The sequence below is a fragment of the Cyprinodon variegatus genome, unplaced genomic scaffold (genome assembly GCF_000732505.1).
Source record: "Cyprinodon variegatus isolate N-32 unplaced genomic scaffold, C_variegatus-1.0 Scaffold2, whole genome shotgun sequence".
NCBI classification, from domain to species: Eukaryota; Metazoa; Chordata; class Actinopteri; order Cyprinodontiformes; family Cyprinodontidae; genus Cyprinodon; species Cyprinodon variegatus.
In genome coordinates, this window is record NW_015150455.1 from 1,666,633 (window position 1) to 1,682,579 (window position 15,947).

Consider the following 15,947-nt stretch of genomic DNA (forward strand, 5'->3'; position numbering starts at 1 on the left):
AAGCAAGTTTATAGAAATCAGGGATGGAATAATTGATGCATATTACTGTAAAAACTATTTTCACTCTTGTACCTTCCACATCGCTAACGTCAGCATGGCCAGTACTAACAGGCCTAGCAATATGGCCAGGATGATGACCCAAAGTGGCACAGCAAACGAAACATCAGGAGTGCCCCATAACACATGGGTTCCCATCTGCAGAAAAAGAGATGCAAAAGTTGATCATTTGTTTTTGCAACTGAGAACCGACAGCAATACTATGTAGTTCTTTCCTTACCGAGGTTTTGTGTTGAGGCAGTGTGGATGGCTGAACACGATAGGGCATAGATATGACCATAAAGGACACCGTGGAGTTTAGAATGTAGGGGTCGTTACGCCGCTTTAAGATGAAATACATAAATTAATGCAGGTTGAAGTATTTACAACTCACAAAAAGTAACATAACATGTATAAAGTAATTAATTATCACCTGCAAAAACGTATGTGCCCAAAGTCTTGATCTTATCTTAACAACGGCGCTCTGGCCTCGATCCAACCGACCAGCCATGCACGTAATCCTCAGACAGGAGACGTTGGTGCAGTTCTGATCAGTGGACAGTGAGAAGAAAGACATGAAGCAACTGTGAATCACATATAAATGTTTTTATTAGCTTGTTTTAAAAAGAGAATTGGGGTTGGGGGCTCACCAAGGTCTTACTGCTGTAACTTCCAGCTGTGCTGACAGATCGTTTGTGGCGGTGAGGAAGATCGGTGGTGTTCCTCAGAAAACCCAGCAGTTCTGGCGTGTCTTGCAGAGAGGAGATCTGGAACAGAATTATTGTTTAAACAACGTTCAAATGTCATAATGTGTTTGGGCTTCCTGAAGTTTGGGCTTCGCCACACATTGCTTATTTAATCAGCACCAAAACTGCACATAACATAAATTTATTAACAGCTGAAAACGAAATAAAATGTCCAAAGATACAAAAGATGTGATAAAATCCCACAGAATATAGAGCTGCACAAACCTTTGTAACATTTGATCTAAAACGTTGGATTTGAGGAGATTTAACTTCTCAGGTCACATTGTTATATTGATGGCAAGAAAAGCATGGAGGGCAGCTGGAGAAAATAACCCACATGTCCTCAAGTTTCAGATAACAGAGATAGATTTTATTGTTTCTGCTCGGGAAGCTCAGCTTTGGAGGCGGGCCAGTGGGAACAGCTTGATTTAATATTTTAATTTAAATATTTGAAAAAGCCAGCACACCGAGCACACATTGATTATTTTTTTCTTCTCACATCATCTATTTTTGGAAGTGGGAGACCATTTGTTTTCTTCCTTTCTTGAAGCCCTGTGGTTAGAAACAGAACCTCAGACTTTTCTTACTGATAAATGAAGACATTTTTTGCAATATTTGGCTCATTGATTCAATTACAGATTTTGCAGCTTTATCATAGGAATGTCTGTTAGAAGAAAAAAATCCTCTTTAATCTAAATAGTTTACACAAAGAAACCAATGTTTTCTCTATAAAGTAGCCTATAGATGGGTTTATTGCATATGGAAACATTTCCAACATCTAAGGTAAGCACCAGCCTTCTTCCTCCTTTTTTCTTTCACTGGACAATAGAACACAATGGGAACACAACACACGATGTTGTTTGCCCCACACTTTTTTGGCTCCCCAGATAAGTTTGTGAATGGGATTTAGCTTTTTCTTTTTTTTCTTTTTTTAATAATTGGTATAAAACAGGTGTTTGATCTTTGAACAATTTTTTAGTATTTCTCTCTTCCGCACAGCCCAACCATTCTATTTGATATAGGTTTGTGGATTAAACAGATCATGGGAGAGGGTGCCTATCTCCTCAGTCTAGACGAGGGGTATACCATGAACAGGTTGCCAGTATGTCGCAGGGCAACATGAAGATGCACAAAGACAGACAACCCTACACCCACACCTAAGGACAAATTAGAGAAGCCAGTTACCCTAACAGTCATTTTTTTGGGCTGTGGGAGGAAGCCAGAGTATCCAGAGAGAACCCAGATATGCTCAGGGAGAACATGCAGAAATACCCCAGGCCAGGAATCGAACCCAGAACATTTCCGCTGCAGGGCAACAGTGCTACCCACTGCCCAACCGTGCAGCCCATCTAAGTGGATCTTGTTTTTTTAATATTCGGTAAATGACATTTTGGCATTATGCGCATGTAGAGGCTGCACTGTTTTCTTGTATTTAAATTCTCAGATTTAATTCCTTGGGCATTTGAAAGCAAAACAGGTCCACAGCCTCAATTTCCCCACCATACCTATTAGCTGGGTTGAGTGATATTCTACAAGTCCATCTTTTGTTTTATGTCAAACTAAATCCCTTTTTTGAAAAATTCTAAATTAACTTGATCTGACCAAAGCACATCATGTCAGCTAATAAAGCCCTAACAGTATAGAAAACTTTCTTTTAGAGGAGAAACTTTTCATTTCAAGGTAAGGCTCCAAAATAACTGTCTGGCATGTAGGAGTGTCTAATTACTGGTATTAAGACTTGGGCTGTGTCCGAACATCCGCCCTAATCACTATATAGGTCACTATATAGTGGTTACAACATTTTAAAAGAGTGTCAGAACGTCTAGTGGATAAAAAAGTAGTGGACTCGAAATTTCCCACAATGCAGATATATCCCGGAATGCTATGAGCGGAGAGCTTTCCTCGCAAAGCATTATGGGATTTACTGTCACAGCGGCCTGCTGTCGCCATAGGCTGTTGCTACCCGAGAGCTGTGACTAATAAAGATGTTGCAGGCACCGCGCGATGGAGGCGGAGCTATGTGACCAATTGGGAGTGAAAAGTAGAATTCATCTATCCAAACAGTAAGTTATCTGAGTTCACTATCAAGTCCACTATATAGTCCCCACTCTATATTTCAGACACAGCCTTGGTGACCCCTAGATGTCAATCTTTCCTGCATGTTTGTAAGGGCAAGTTTTTACATTTTGTTTAAAAACTCTTCCCGTCCTGCTCAACATATGTGTTCCTCATTCAGACATATTTTTCTGCAGTTACATTAAAAACAAATCTTGCAGATGTGGGGAATCAACAGTGATTGGCAATCATTGTTAACATGTTCTGAGTTACAATCGGTTACAATGGCGAATCCATGAAGTGTGGCATCACAATTTCTTTTAAAACAAAATAAATTCATTGCATTGGGATTTTTACCCCACTAATCAAAATCACGTAAATTGGCTTAATCTAAAATATTTAGTAGGATACGTCTATAATGAAGGATTATGGGATGAATAAAACAGCTCCCATCTTTGACATCAGGTCAACATTTACCTTTTGGAGATCAAGGAATCAAATGCGATGCAGCTTAAGGTCTATTTATTAATTCCCATTACAGGAAATATATCCATAAGTTCACTAGTTTTGGAACATGTGTCTGCATGCATGTGTGTGTAAATGTATACGGTACCTCCAGGCCGTGTGGGTTGAGGCTGGTGTTTGTCCGGCAGCTAATTGGGCCGTCAGTTTGAATCTCTATGGCGTACAGCAGGTTCTCATCATGGAAACGGGCAGGCCAGCCGATCTGAAGCTCAGCCTGCCCAATACTACTGGGACCAAAGTTATGGAGCTAGAGAAAGAGAAAGGGAGCAGCAAAAACAGAGAGCTGTCAGGATTTCACCCTCTTCGGTCCTATTAGCAGGTCTCATGTGACCAGAGCTGTAATTAGGTTATCATAACCGCGGTATGATGAGACAGACCACCTGTGTTTTCATGATGATAACATTAATGCAGCCTTTAGTCTCTTGGGATCGAAAGGCAACACAAGTAAAACTTTCATCAGGTTCATCATCAAAACTAGAGGAATGAATAATGAGCCTTAATCAACCATTAATTTAATAAATCCTCTTTTTATCGCCTTTATCTCCCCCTGATATGCACCCCCATCACCCCCTACCTATAATATACTGAAGCAAGTCATCCAAACAGGACATGATCCTGGTGCTGCAGGGCAGGAATTCTAAAAAGAGGAGAAAAAAACAACCTTCCCTCCTAACTAGAAGCAGCTGCCCACTGGGAGAAGTACCACAAATGAAAATCATTATCAGCTGCAGGACAGGCCAGGCAACACTGCACTCCGGTTCAGTGAAGCTGCCCAACATTTAAAGCAAGAAAAAAAAGGAAGTAAATGAGTACAGACAGATGATGGCGTACTTTAACTGGTTTGCACATCTCTAACTCCCCAGATTAATTTTTTCTAAAACACTCACTTGTTACACATTTCTGTTTGCCTGTTCCCCCTTCATTAGGTAGCTGTTCCCTTCTGTTTTTCTTCCTTCTCACTCCTTCCTGTCATCATAGCAGTAATTACTTTTGAGCTGGAGACCTTTGATCAGCCACATCTTAATTCTTTATAGAGCAACTGGTTTTACTTTGACTGGTGTTTACTTCACCCTGAAGAACTCTCGAATCCTTTAACCCTGACTGCAACTTCACACACCTATTTTATCCTCATCCTGTTTCCTTCTTAATCAGCAAAATAAGGTCAAAAGTAGCAAAGTTTAACACCCACTCCCCCTGCCACACCTCTCTACTTAATTTGATCAAAAGTGGTAAGTTTTTTCCCAGCTCATCTTTCAAAGTGATACACCTAACATCTTTTAACTTTGAAATATATTCATCTGAACTGTACCTCATAAATATGTGTGACTTGTGGACCAACGTCGTCCTCTTTAACAGGTTTCTCTTTAGGCTCCCAGTTGGGGAATGGCAGCACCACCTGAGAGGGATGAGACACTCTGCAAGAAGCAGAAAAAACAGATATAACAGATTGACTGAATGTAAACACAGTTACACAGTAAATATTGTAACAGCCTCCCTTTTTCTCTGTAACTACAGTGTAGAGAACTTTATCTCCAGGTAATTCAGGTGGCCACAGAATATATCAGCAAAACTTCACGACTACCATAATTCTGAGATGTAGCGCTGTACACACATGCTGTGCCATCAAATTTGGATTAAATGTGAAAAACAAGACATATTAACATTTACTATTCATATGCTACTCTATGCAGACAAATACTTGCGTCATTCTAGCATATGCACCAGTTTCAGCCATGCAGGTTAATTCTAACCTGCAAAATCTAAAATGTAAAAAATCTGCACACTGCAAAAAAAATCTAGAAATAAGTAATAATGTCTTAAATCAACTATATCTACCCATAATTTGAGCAGAGGATGTGGGAATGAGTGTTTTTACTCTTAAGATAACATTATTAGATATTATGCACTTGAAATAAGAAAATGAAATAGTTTTTTTTCTTATTTTACATGTAAATTATCTTGTTGCACTGACAAAGTGTCTCGCTTACATCCTCAATTTAAGAAAAAAAAAAAGACATATACCGTATATAAAAAAAAAGTGAAATTTAGATTTCCATTTTTTGAAGTATAAACTCTGGCAATTTTCCACCTTGTTTTGTCAAGAAAACTATATTTAAGTTACATTTAATCTAAAATCTAATCTGTGAACGATTTCAGTTTTAACTGGAATGTCTGCAACCATCTTCATTCTGATACATTGACACCTTTCATAAAGTTCAGATTAAATGTTTAAAAATATCTAGGCTGCCAGATAGATATTATAGGGCTGCATGGACCAATCATTGAGCTATTCAAGCCACACCCCACAGTCAAGGCTAATTTCTTACTTCAACATAACAGTTTCATCAGGAGTTTGTTTTACAGCAGCAGTATGAGAAAAAAAATGTAATCTGAAGCAGAACACCGTACAGGACAAACAGTGTTGCATATCCTCCTCCAGGTTCTCCCCATCGCTGCTTCGTTTATGTCCTCAGCTGACCACACCCAAACAACAGCATGTCAGCCGCAAGGCTTTGAACTTTGTGTGAGAGACTACTGTATACGCATAAGTATGGAAAAGCTGACGAATAACCTCATATGCATTTATTTTGTTTGAATTTATGTCAGTAAATATGTGCTGTAGTATAAAAATCCAAACATCTTAAAAGCAGAAATCCCTTCTCATAAACAACTATAAAATTGAAAGCAAATCGGCTGCAGCAGTGGGTAGTGGAGAGGGAGGAGGAGGGGGGTTCTCGCATATGGCATAAAAAATGTAATCAACTCACCCGCGCAAAGCAAGCTGGGCACTGGCAGTAATGGTCAGATTCAAACTGACAAGGTTGCTGTCAGAGTTGTCCTTGTTGGAGCTGTGGAGAGAATTACACTTTGAGCAGAACTACCTACGAATGCCTTTTAAAACACCAACTACACTTTTGAAAATAGCAACTTATCCTTTTTAAAAATATGTTTGGCATATAATAAAATGAAAGTGGGATGATTAAAAAAAAAAAGTAAAGCCCAAATAAGTGGATGCATTTGGGAATAAATGCATACAGCCTGTGGAATAGCCCTGATCTCGGTCCAGTTGAAAATGCGTGGGCTGGCTTTAAAATCCAAGTCTGACAGGAAGAAGTAACTTTAAAAAAGCTCCATGGATCAGGGAAAATGTAGTGATTTCTAGAATGACCCTAAATCAGTTGATTTTCAATCATGTATTAAGGGTGAAAAAAATAGCAAAAGAATTTTCATACACTTATAGACATGAATTTGCAATTCTTGCCCATAATAGGTGTATGTAAAGTTTTTCTCTTGTCAACCTATTATTGTCATTACAATGTCACAAGTATACAGCAAAGAAATTCACTCTCTGCATTTAACCCATCTCCTTGGGGAGCAGTGGGCTGCCTTTGTGCGGCACCCGGGGAGCAGTGTGAGGTTAAAGGTCTTGCTCAGAGACCCAGAGTGGCAGTCTGGAAGTGGGGCTTGAACTCAGAACCTCAGGATTCAAAGCTCTATGCCCATCCACTAGGCTGCCACTCCTCTCCTGGGCTGCATATCTTTCAGTTTATGCTTTTATCTCATTTTTGTAAAAAGCTGATATTTTACTAGTATTACAAATTAAAGTAAATTTTAATGCAGCTCTTGATAAAAATTAGATGAGAATATTCAGCTTACTTCCTGAAATCTTCCCTCAAGGGATAAGTACTTGTACTAATGACAAATGCTGCAGTCTGTTGCAGTACAACAAACAGTTGCATATTGTTCCACTTGTCTTTCTTCATCACTGTGGCCAGGCACATGAGACCGCAGACAGTGACAGTATAGCACTGATAGCATTGAGTCGGGACAAATTTACACGGATCAGAGGAAAGACAAACAGATCTTTGTGTCTAAGCTGTATGAGTGAGCTTGTGATTGCGTCACCTGTGGATCTGTAGCTCAAAGCTGATTTTTGGTCCGGAGTCTTCCACCCTTTGGACTGAAAACCTCAAACCAACGGTGAGCTGTCCAGGGAACAACAGGAAACCCCCCAAAAACAAAGAGAATGTATTAAAATGATGTGACGACAGACTGAGAAGGGAATCTATAGGAGGATGGTGGAGAATGAGAGACATGTCTAAATCAAAGGCAGCTCTGAACAGACAGTAAAATCCATGTAACTGGAACCTTATTCTGTTACTTCATTGTCACAATATCTGGATTGTGTAAACGTGTGTTGATAACAGCAAGTTTCCTAAATCTGACAAAAGCCAGACTACAGACACATACTTAAAAACCACAGTCAAGTTCCTCGTCTCTCCTCTGTTTAAATCCTCCTGTCCCCTAGGCTAACACGAAACACGTGGAGGCTTCGGTACGCCATAAACTGCTGCGCCGCATGTGTATTTACATGCACATGTGATCTCTGTTGAAAAATGGGTCAAGCCACAGTCCAGAGGGGGGAAATGATAGCATGCAGACTTGTATTAAAAACTTCAAGAGCCATGTCTCCAGGGCGTTAGAGGTACAAAGTCAGGCTATCTTTAAAGGACACGTTAGGGACACTTGGAAGAGAAAAGCCAGACTGAGAAAGTCTAAAGAGACAGGCACTAAATGTGTTGTTCAGTGAAAAATCAAAAGAAGACGATGGGTACTGTGAATATGTACAGCAACACAGTCAGGTCTGATACAAATCTGAAAACCTTAGAGTTCAGAGTGTCAGCTGATTTTTCTTTTTTGAATAGATCCTTCGTTTTCATAAGGATAATGATAAAAAAGGAAAAAAAACAACATCTGTTACAAATTCGTCAAAGAACTTGCCATTGTCATTTCTGTCTGAAAGCTCAGTGTATCCTAAAAAAAAACAATCAAATATATGTGTAGTAAGTAAACCACTTTTGCATTTGGCTGTAGTTATCCTGTGGCTGCAAAGCTTTGGCTTAGAGAGTTTAGCTATAATGCAGAAAACAATGATTCCTTACAGCAACAGCGGGAACATTGGTTTAAAGCAACCAGGAATAATTTGGTAGTTTTTGTCAATCTTGCAAAGTTTTTAGCAGTAGAAATATAGTTTTTCTGTAATTCGCTATTAATGTCACTTTTCACCATCAGGGGTGCAACTATGTGTTAATTCCCTTCATCAACTACTTGTATATTTAAAGGCTTAAATATAAGAAGATTTTGAAAGAAATCTTGATATGATCAGCCACAAAACAGGCTTAAATTGGAGGTAACCAAACTTTCAGTTTTTCTGAAAATCTTTGGACACCCATCCTGAAGTCTTTGTTAGTTTTAAATGAGAGAACAGAAAAACTCAAAAACATTTTAATTCCATTTGTATCAGGAGTTTCTCATAAACTCAGGATTCTCTAAACATAAAATAACAGTAAATTTAGAACACAAAATAAAAAAACTGGTTTATCACAAAGACAAAACACATAAAGCAAAAAAAAAAACCTAAGTGGCATTGTTAATGCAGGCCACTGCAGTAAGGGTTGCTCGGAATCCTGTATTGGAAAAACCAAAACTACAACTACACAAATGCATGGCACAGCACAGGAGAGCTAGCAACTCTGGGTAAGATTCAGCAGAACATTGTCACCTAAAGAACAAAGCACACATGTTTGATGACCAAGATGGTCAGATTTTGGACAGATGGTATGAAAAAGGGGTAAAGGAAGCCACAGTTGTTAAAAGAAAAAAGGCATCACTGAACAGAGGGGGTGGATTGCGGTTTCAGCTTCCAAGCATCTAGAACTCTGCCCTGGAACTCATTCCTAAGAGGTTACAGAGGCACATTTATGATTCAAATAACCAAACACAAAATCCATATGAAACAAAAGATTTCAACGACCTCTAAGAACAACCGGTGGGACCTTGAATGTGCTCAGGAGGATGGACCTCATCCTGCTTAAAAACATCAGCGCTCCAACTATAGATTGCTCTGGTGCGAGCCAAAAGAAGTGACAAAAACTCACAATAAGTGTCAAAATGTTTTCAGAAAAACTGTGCTAAAGTCCAGTTGTCTTTTTGAGCCTGTTTTGTGACTGCCATGTTCCTGGTGACTGAGAATTTATCTATTTATCAGATATGTAATTTATCTATTACTTATCTCTCTAGTCCAACACACCTGAATCAAGTGTTTTAAATGTTTGAACCAGTGCTCAAATTATGCTTCTTCTTCTATCTTTTGGTATAGGATCTTAATTCAGAGTTTTATCAGGAGTATATTAAATAAAAAACATTCAATTTTGGACCCATGCTTACTATTTTTTCCAAACAACTGTGTAAAACTTTTTTGGTTAGTATTCTGATGAATTATGATATTACATTTGCTTGAGTTGTATTTTCTGAATTGGTGATGCATGGTTATTATGATATATCCTCTGAAAGAAGTCTTCAGTTCGTTCTTAAAAGAGTTGGTTACAATAAGACCTAAACTGAAAAAAATAAGATATAGTGAAGCATAGATAAATCCATGTTGCAAAACAATCGCCTGCTAAACAGATAGATATAAGGAAGCAACATCGGCATGATAAAAAGCTTTGACTTAATGTAATCAAACTCCTTGAAATGTGAGCAGCAACAGTTCTGTGTCCCAGATTTTACATTAATGAAGAGCGTTTTAAAATTCTGCATTGATAACTATTATGTCCTTTGGGGATATTAGTGGGATAATATCTCTTTCCCCGAAAAATGAAGTTTTGAAGAAAGTAAAAAATGTCATCTTTGAAAATTAAAACAGGGGAGCTGTGGTAAATATTATATTAATCTACCTTTCCTTATTGATGTGTTCAAAGCTTTAAAGATAGATATTCAAACAGATCTAAACACAGTGCAGTTAGAAAACTGGTTTCCAGCTGCAGCCCTTGTGGGATGAGCCCTACACTGTTCTGGGCTACGATGGTTTGAGGATGAAAACCTGGTGAAGCACAGACAGCAGCATCACGTCCAGCCTAGGCTGCCCTGTTTTAAATGATCTGATAACAGAATTACTGAATAAACAGATCCAACATCATACAGGGGTCCCCCTTGCAGTCTATACTTAACTTTCTGCAGCTGCTAAAGGGAGGCTTCAGAGATGCATTCTTCATTAAGGAGGGAAACTTATGCTAATAAAATAGCTCCTTACCTTATCAGTGATTATTGTGCATTATGTGGGAGTGATAAAACTGTATATTTGGAACAGTACTGACACAACCGGATTTAATTTAGTACTTTGCTTTCATGCACAAATGCTTTGTTAAAAGGGGTTTTAAGAAGGATTTCTGAGGACTGACTTTGGCCACTGTGTTTTTTTTATTGTTGAAAGTTTACTTAGAAGGATGTGTTTTGGTTGCTTACCCACTTAAATCCAACCTAGCGTATGAATCATGCAGAAACAAAGACTTTAAAACTGCAGAAATCAACCATACTCTTTCTTCACACAAAAATAAATCATTTGTAATCTTTTTTCTTTTTGATTTCCCATAATGCATTTCTTATCATTCAAAGCTAATTATTTATATTAACCAGAAAGGGCTCAGAGTCACCATTAAGAACTTTCTCAGGGTTTTTTTAAATCAAAGAGTAACACAGTCCCGACCCTTCCCTGTACGTTGCTGCACACTGCTGGCCAGCTGGTTAGTGCTGCTGCATTTTCCTCTTAAATATAAGAAAGAAACATTTGGCGTTTTTTATGTATCATTGCAATTATAAAATTGCTCTTGGCAAGCTGTGAATTAAAAGCCTCTTTAAAAGAGCAGATGATGGTGATTCTATGTTTTTGCTTAATTCAATGTATAAGACCTAAAATTAAAATTAATAGATGGTATGGATAATAAAGAAAACAAATGAAAAAACAAAAACAACTAAAGCTCAAAACAAATGAGGACAGACTTATAGAGAAGGTCAAGGTCTATGAACTTTGAAAAGATCTCTTTAAAAGATTACAAAATTATGCTTCTGTTGTTGATTGTTGATCATATAGATAACAGAGATTTTCTGTCACTTAATAGAGGTTTGATAAACGAGGTAAATTTTCACACTATAGAAGCAGAGAAAATGCAGATATAGAGGCAGGCCAGAGGGTCGGAATCTGAATTCCTTCAGACAGGACCTTCAGACATGGACCTCCTACACCAATCAATCTGACCAGTGAGTCTCTACAGCTGTGTCATGTGGCACAAACAATGAACCGGAGCGATCAGACCTGTGCTCAGAGAACTTGTATGGGGGTGTGTAAAGGTATGTTCTTCGTAAGCTGATGGATTCCTTAACGTCCAACAGGGCAAGGGGAAAGCAGAATATGGGAAACATCTGGCTGGCTGTGGAGCACACAAACTCACATGGCCCCCCTCCTCCAAACTGTGAAACATGACCACATAATTGATTTATCAGAATGCCCTGTGTCGACTCCCAAGAGCTGACGCTCCTCCCTGCCAGCCTTGACATCTTTAAAAGAAAAAATACATGCTCACACACGCGACATGCCTTTTGAGCATGCTGCATTTTGCTAAACAGTGCTAGAATTTCATGTTGCAGGGGACCATTCTTTAAATTACAAAGCCTCTGTTTCCTGTGTATGTCGGCCTTTAGGGAGCCAAGCGGATTATTACCCCGGAACGCATGCACAAGTTGAGCGTGACACAAGCACAGCCATGGGAGTCAGAGGGTAAGGAATGAGGGTCAAGGTGGTGATCGGACGACTTTGGGAAACATCACTCAAATTAAGTGTGGCAAGAACTTCTTAGCATGGATATTTTATTGTAGCGTGTGAGTTTGGAGTTTATGTTTTTCGGGTACTCACAACTCACCTCTGTTCCTGTCACCATCGGGTTCCCGAGATCGCAAACCACCACCCTGGACTCGTTGATGGTCTTGTACTCGCAGTTTAGCTGAGTGAGAGACTGGTGAAAAAAAACAGATAAGACTGGGAACGATGGGGAAAACATAAGGAGGTAAGAGGCCATCCGAATCCAGAGGAGGAGGAACATAGGAGGGAAAGAGTGATGGATACTCTGACACTAATAATATTATCAATCAAAAAGCTCCATTACACCCTCATTAGCTCACATACACACACGTGTGCCATCAAACAGACACACTTGAACAAACTGACCCTATCCATTACCATGGCAGCTAATGCAGCCTTTTAATCATAATAGGGGCTTTTGGGCTGATGCCAGTAAAGCATATCCTGCTGATAGCCTTGCAGTAATCAGGCCAGATGCATGACTTAATGGTACAACAGGAAGTGATGCTGCACCGCAAAATAGGACACTTCCTTGAATGATTTTTGGCTGCAGTCAAAATAAGGATTCATTTTGGTGCACATTTTCTTTAAACTTGAAAGATTCAAAACTATACAAAGAGACTGAAATATATTCACACAGTGCCCATTAGTATTTAAATAATATCCCTTAGCAAGTTGCAGGGGATCCATATAGGCCTTTTGTAAACAAGGTTACTTTAGAGTTCATTCAGATGTTTGCTTCCAGGCATGGAAACCATGCTAATGTTGGAGCCAATTCTAAACCAAAAGCATGAAGATGACTTTATTCATGCAAAAAACTGATCCAATATGTGTTTGAGATCATAGCATTGCTGGTACACGCAAATGCCAAGATGCCAAAATGGCCTCCAGTGAAAATTATTTTAAGGTCTGATGAGAGATAGATTTAGATATTCGGCCACAATACCAAAAATAATTTTTTTTTTTGAAGGAGTTAAAGGGAGGTTTGTTTAACCCTTAAAAACGGAAAGCACAGTGGTGGTAGTATCATGCTGAGGCTCTACTTTTCCACAACAGAGTTCTCCAACTTTACTTCAAAGTGGCAGCTAAATGGTTCAAATTTAGAAACAACCGGATTTTCCTAGATGAAACCAAACACACATTGGAACTGGTTTGGAATGGTTATCAAATAAAGCAGGTTAACACAAACTACTGAAAAACCATTTCATAATCATGATAATTTGTAGGCTTTTCTTAAAAACAATGGCGCAGCACCAAAAATGCAAATGGTAAATTAACACATTTTATTGAGATTGATACATTCTGGAATGAATGTCGGTCAGATAAGCCAGAATTATACCAGAATCTGACTGATTGCTACTTAAAGGGATTTTCCTGCAACTTGGTGAGGGTCGATGAACCCAGCAGCGGATGGGAAGTTGTGCACCTAGTTGTTGTTCATGTAATTAGTCAGAGCTGTTAAATAATATCACTTCCTGATTTATGCTGAAAAATGCCTTGTTAAGAATTCAAGATTAAGGCTGTGATAAGTACATGTAAACATCTAACCCACATTGTATATTTCTGTCATTAATATTAACTTGATATTGATTCAATCAAGAGATTTCGTGTGATGCCCCACCTCTACCCTGCGCTCTACTCCAATGTAGTCGGCCTCCGGTGGAATCCGTGTGTACAGCTCTGTCTCGTACGCCCCCTCTCCCTGGTTCGTTGCAGTGATGGTCAGCATCACCAGGTTGTCATCTCCAATCACCAACTCTGAGCGATCCCTGGATTTGTGTGTTGAGACAGAGACACAGAGACAATGATTGACAAAAAGAAGCAAATTGTGACATTTATCATTTTAGGACTGCACTTAATGTGCAATCAGCTGCACAGGAATGCAACAGCCCCCAACAGTGCGTGAGCGTGTATGTGTTAGTCACTGCCTGGTGAGAGAATATTTATACAAGGCTGCCATGGAGATGCCGCACAGCTGGAAACACTATACTGAGAAGGTTGTTTCACATTCATGTGTGCACGCAACATCTCTAACAGGTTGAAAGTGACCAAAATGTGAGCAAGTTCATTGTAAAACGTGATCATCTGTTGAGGAATAGCAGACATTCTGTCTTTGCTTTACTTTCATGAATGCCTGCTTTTTGGAAGTCTAGGATTTGCAGGTTGGGGTCAAAGGGCGTCACTGTGAAAGCCTTACATGCTGGCAGAAAGCTGTAGGTCGGGGATACATATGTTGTCATCACCACAGTCAAGAAGGATGTAAGCCTGCGAAGAAAGAGTCGCACATGGAGAAGGAACGTTAGAGGAAAATTGTTCAGTTATCACTAGACATGTGGTTCTCTAATCTTTCATAACGACGACCACCTCACAGAAAAGCTATTTTTCACAAGCATCACTATACTGATGAAAATGTGATAATAAAGAATAAATGGTACTTTGATAGTCTCTTTGGTTACAGCAGAAAAAATATGCTGGAAATGCATAAGTGGAAAAAGTTTACTGCAATTTATGATAAAAAAAAGGACTATAAATCTGCTATTGGAAATTCTTATAACCCTGATTCAACATCTAATGTGGTTGCCTAACATGCAAAATGTCCCACTAGCTAATGTAACAATGGTTTATATGCATTTATGATGTTTTTTATCCCCTTTAAAAAAAGCTTCTTCCAGTCTGTAGAGAACCCAAGTTGCACTATTTGTACCACAGCTTGAGAACTGATGCTTTAAATTTGATAATATATATCAAAAACAGGTAAGTAATTACTCAGTTGATTAAAAAATAATTGATAATAGAGTTTTTTTGGTCGATATATAAACAGATAAATCTAGTTTTTAAAATAACCAATATTTATTAATAAAAACGTGCACACTTCCTTCAGAAGTCGAATCTGTTCTGCTCACCAAAGCTCAGCTCTGGAAGATTTAAAAGATTTCATTGTTTATTTGGACAAATCCACTTTGATAAAGAGCAATCAAAGGGGGGCTTCTAATTCATTAGGTTACACATATTTCCTTTCTTCGAGAGATTTTCTCTTTTCCGGGCTTTGTTGCATGGCGCACAATGTCTTCATCATTCTTATTATTGTTTATTGCTGTTATATATTAAACTGCTGAACTAAATGGGGAAAAGGTTTCCCAGAGTTAACTGTGCTGGGCTTTTATATCTCAGTTAAAGGTAGTTAATGTGGAACATTGTGTACACTGATCTAGTCATAATAAGTCCTGTTATGCATCAGGGTTTTGATTTCAACTTTTCATTGTTTCACACGAGGTTCATCTTAAAAATTCATGTCATCATTGATCGGATTATTACATGCATAGCATAATCTAATGAACTAGAGCTTTCTGATGTAAATCTCTGAAAATGTAAACCTACATGTTCCTGGAGGAATGTGCTGCTGTACTGGTTGAGAATCGGTGGAAGAGTTTGTTCCCCAGAAGGTGGAGCGAGGCTGTAGTTCAGGGCCAAAGCAATGGGGGTCAGTTTGTCCCTGAACTCATCCTCCTCCTGCAAAGCAAGAGAAAGAGAAGACAATATGACTGTAATTATATTTATGGTTAAACATGTAGCCTACTGACTGGTTCTTATATGAGTGTGCTACTTTGGGACTTACCTTCAGATAAATCATATAGCTCAGACACGCTTGTGGGCGGCTTTGACCCAGTCTGAGGAGCCCTGAGCGCTGAGTCTCATGGGTGTCCAAGAAGAGGACTCGCTTAACCCCGCCCCTTGTGCCTTTAAGCCAATCCAGCTGAAGCTCAGCTTTTAAACCTGAGCAGATATTGGGAGGAAAAAACAATAGATTCAAATTTCAAATACTATGATACAATCAATCTATCTATCTACCTATCTATCTATCTATCTATCTATCTATCTATCTATCTATC

General features: G+C 38.8%; 1 protein-coding gene across 1 annotated transcript in view; it reads right to left on the minus strand.

Moving 5' to 3' along the window:
* Window positions 1-15,947, minus strand: part of itga8 (integrin subunit alpha 8) — a 57,647-nt gene that overhangs the window by 3,777 nt on the left and 37,923 nt on the right. The window contains exons 17-29 of the mRNA XM_015370652.1: window positions 15,674-15,831; window positions 15,436-15,567; window positions 14,255-14,322; window positions 13,679-13,826; window positions 12,119-12,211; window positions 7,269-7,348; window positions 6,131-6,211; window positions 4,672-4,777; window positions 3,451-3,609; window positions 687-803; window positions 470-583; window positions 278-379; window positions 73-195 (exon numbers count right to left, since the gene is read on the minus strand). Of these exons, the coding sequence (XP_015226138.1) occupies window positions 73-195; window positions 278-379; window positions 470-583; window positions 687-803; window positions 3,451-3,609; window positions 4,672-4,777; window positions 6,131-6,211; window positions 7,269-7,348; window positions 12,119-12,211; window positions 13,679-13,826; window positions 14,255-14,322; window positions 15,436-15,567; window positions 15,674-15,831 (1,481 nt within the window). The remainder of the gene's footprint in view (window positions 1-72; window positions 196-277; window positions 380-469; window positions 584-686; window positions 804-3,450; window positions 3,610-4,671; window positions 4,778-6,130; window positions 6,212-7,268; window positions 7,349-12,118; window positions 12,212-13,678; window positions 13,827-14,254; window positions 14,323-15,435; window positions 15,568-15,673; window positions 15,832-15,947) is intronic.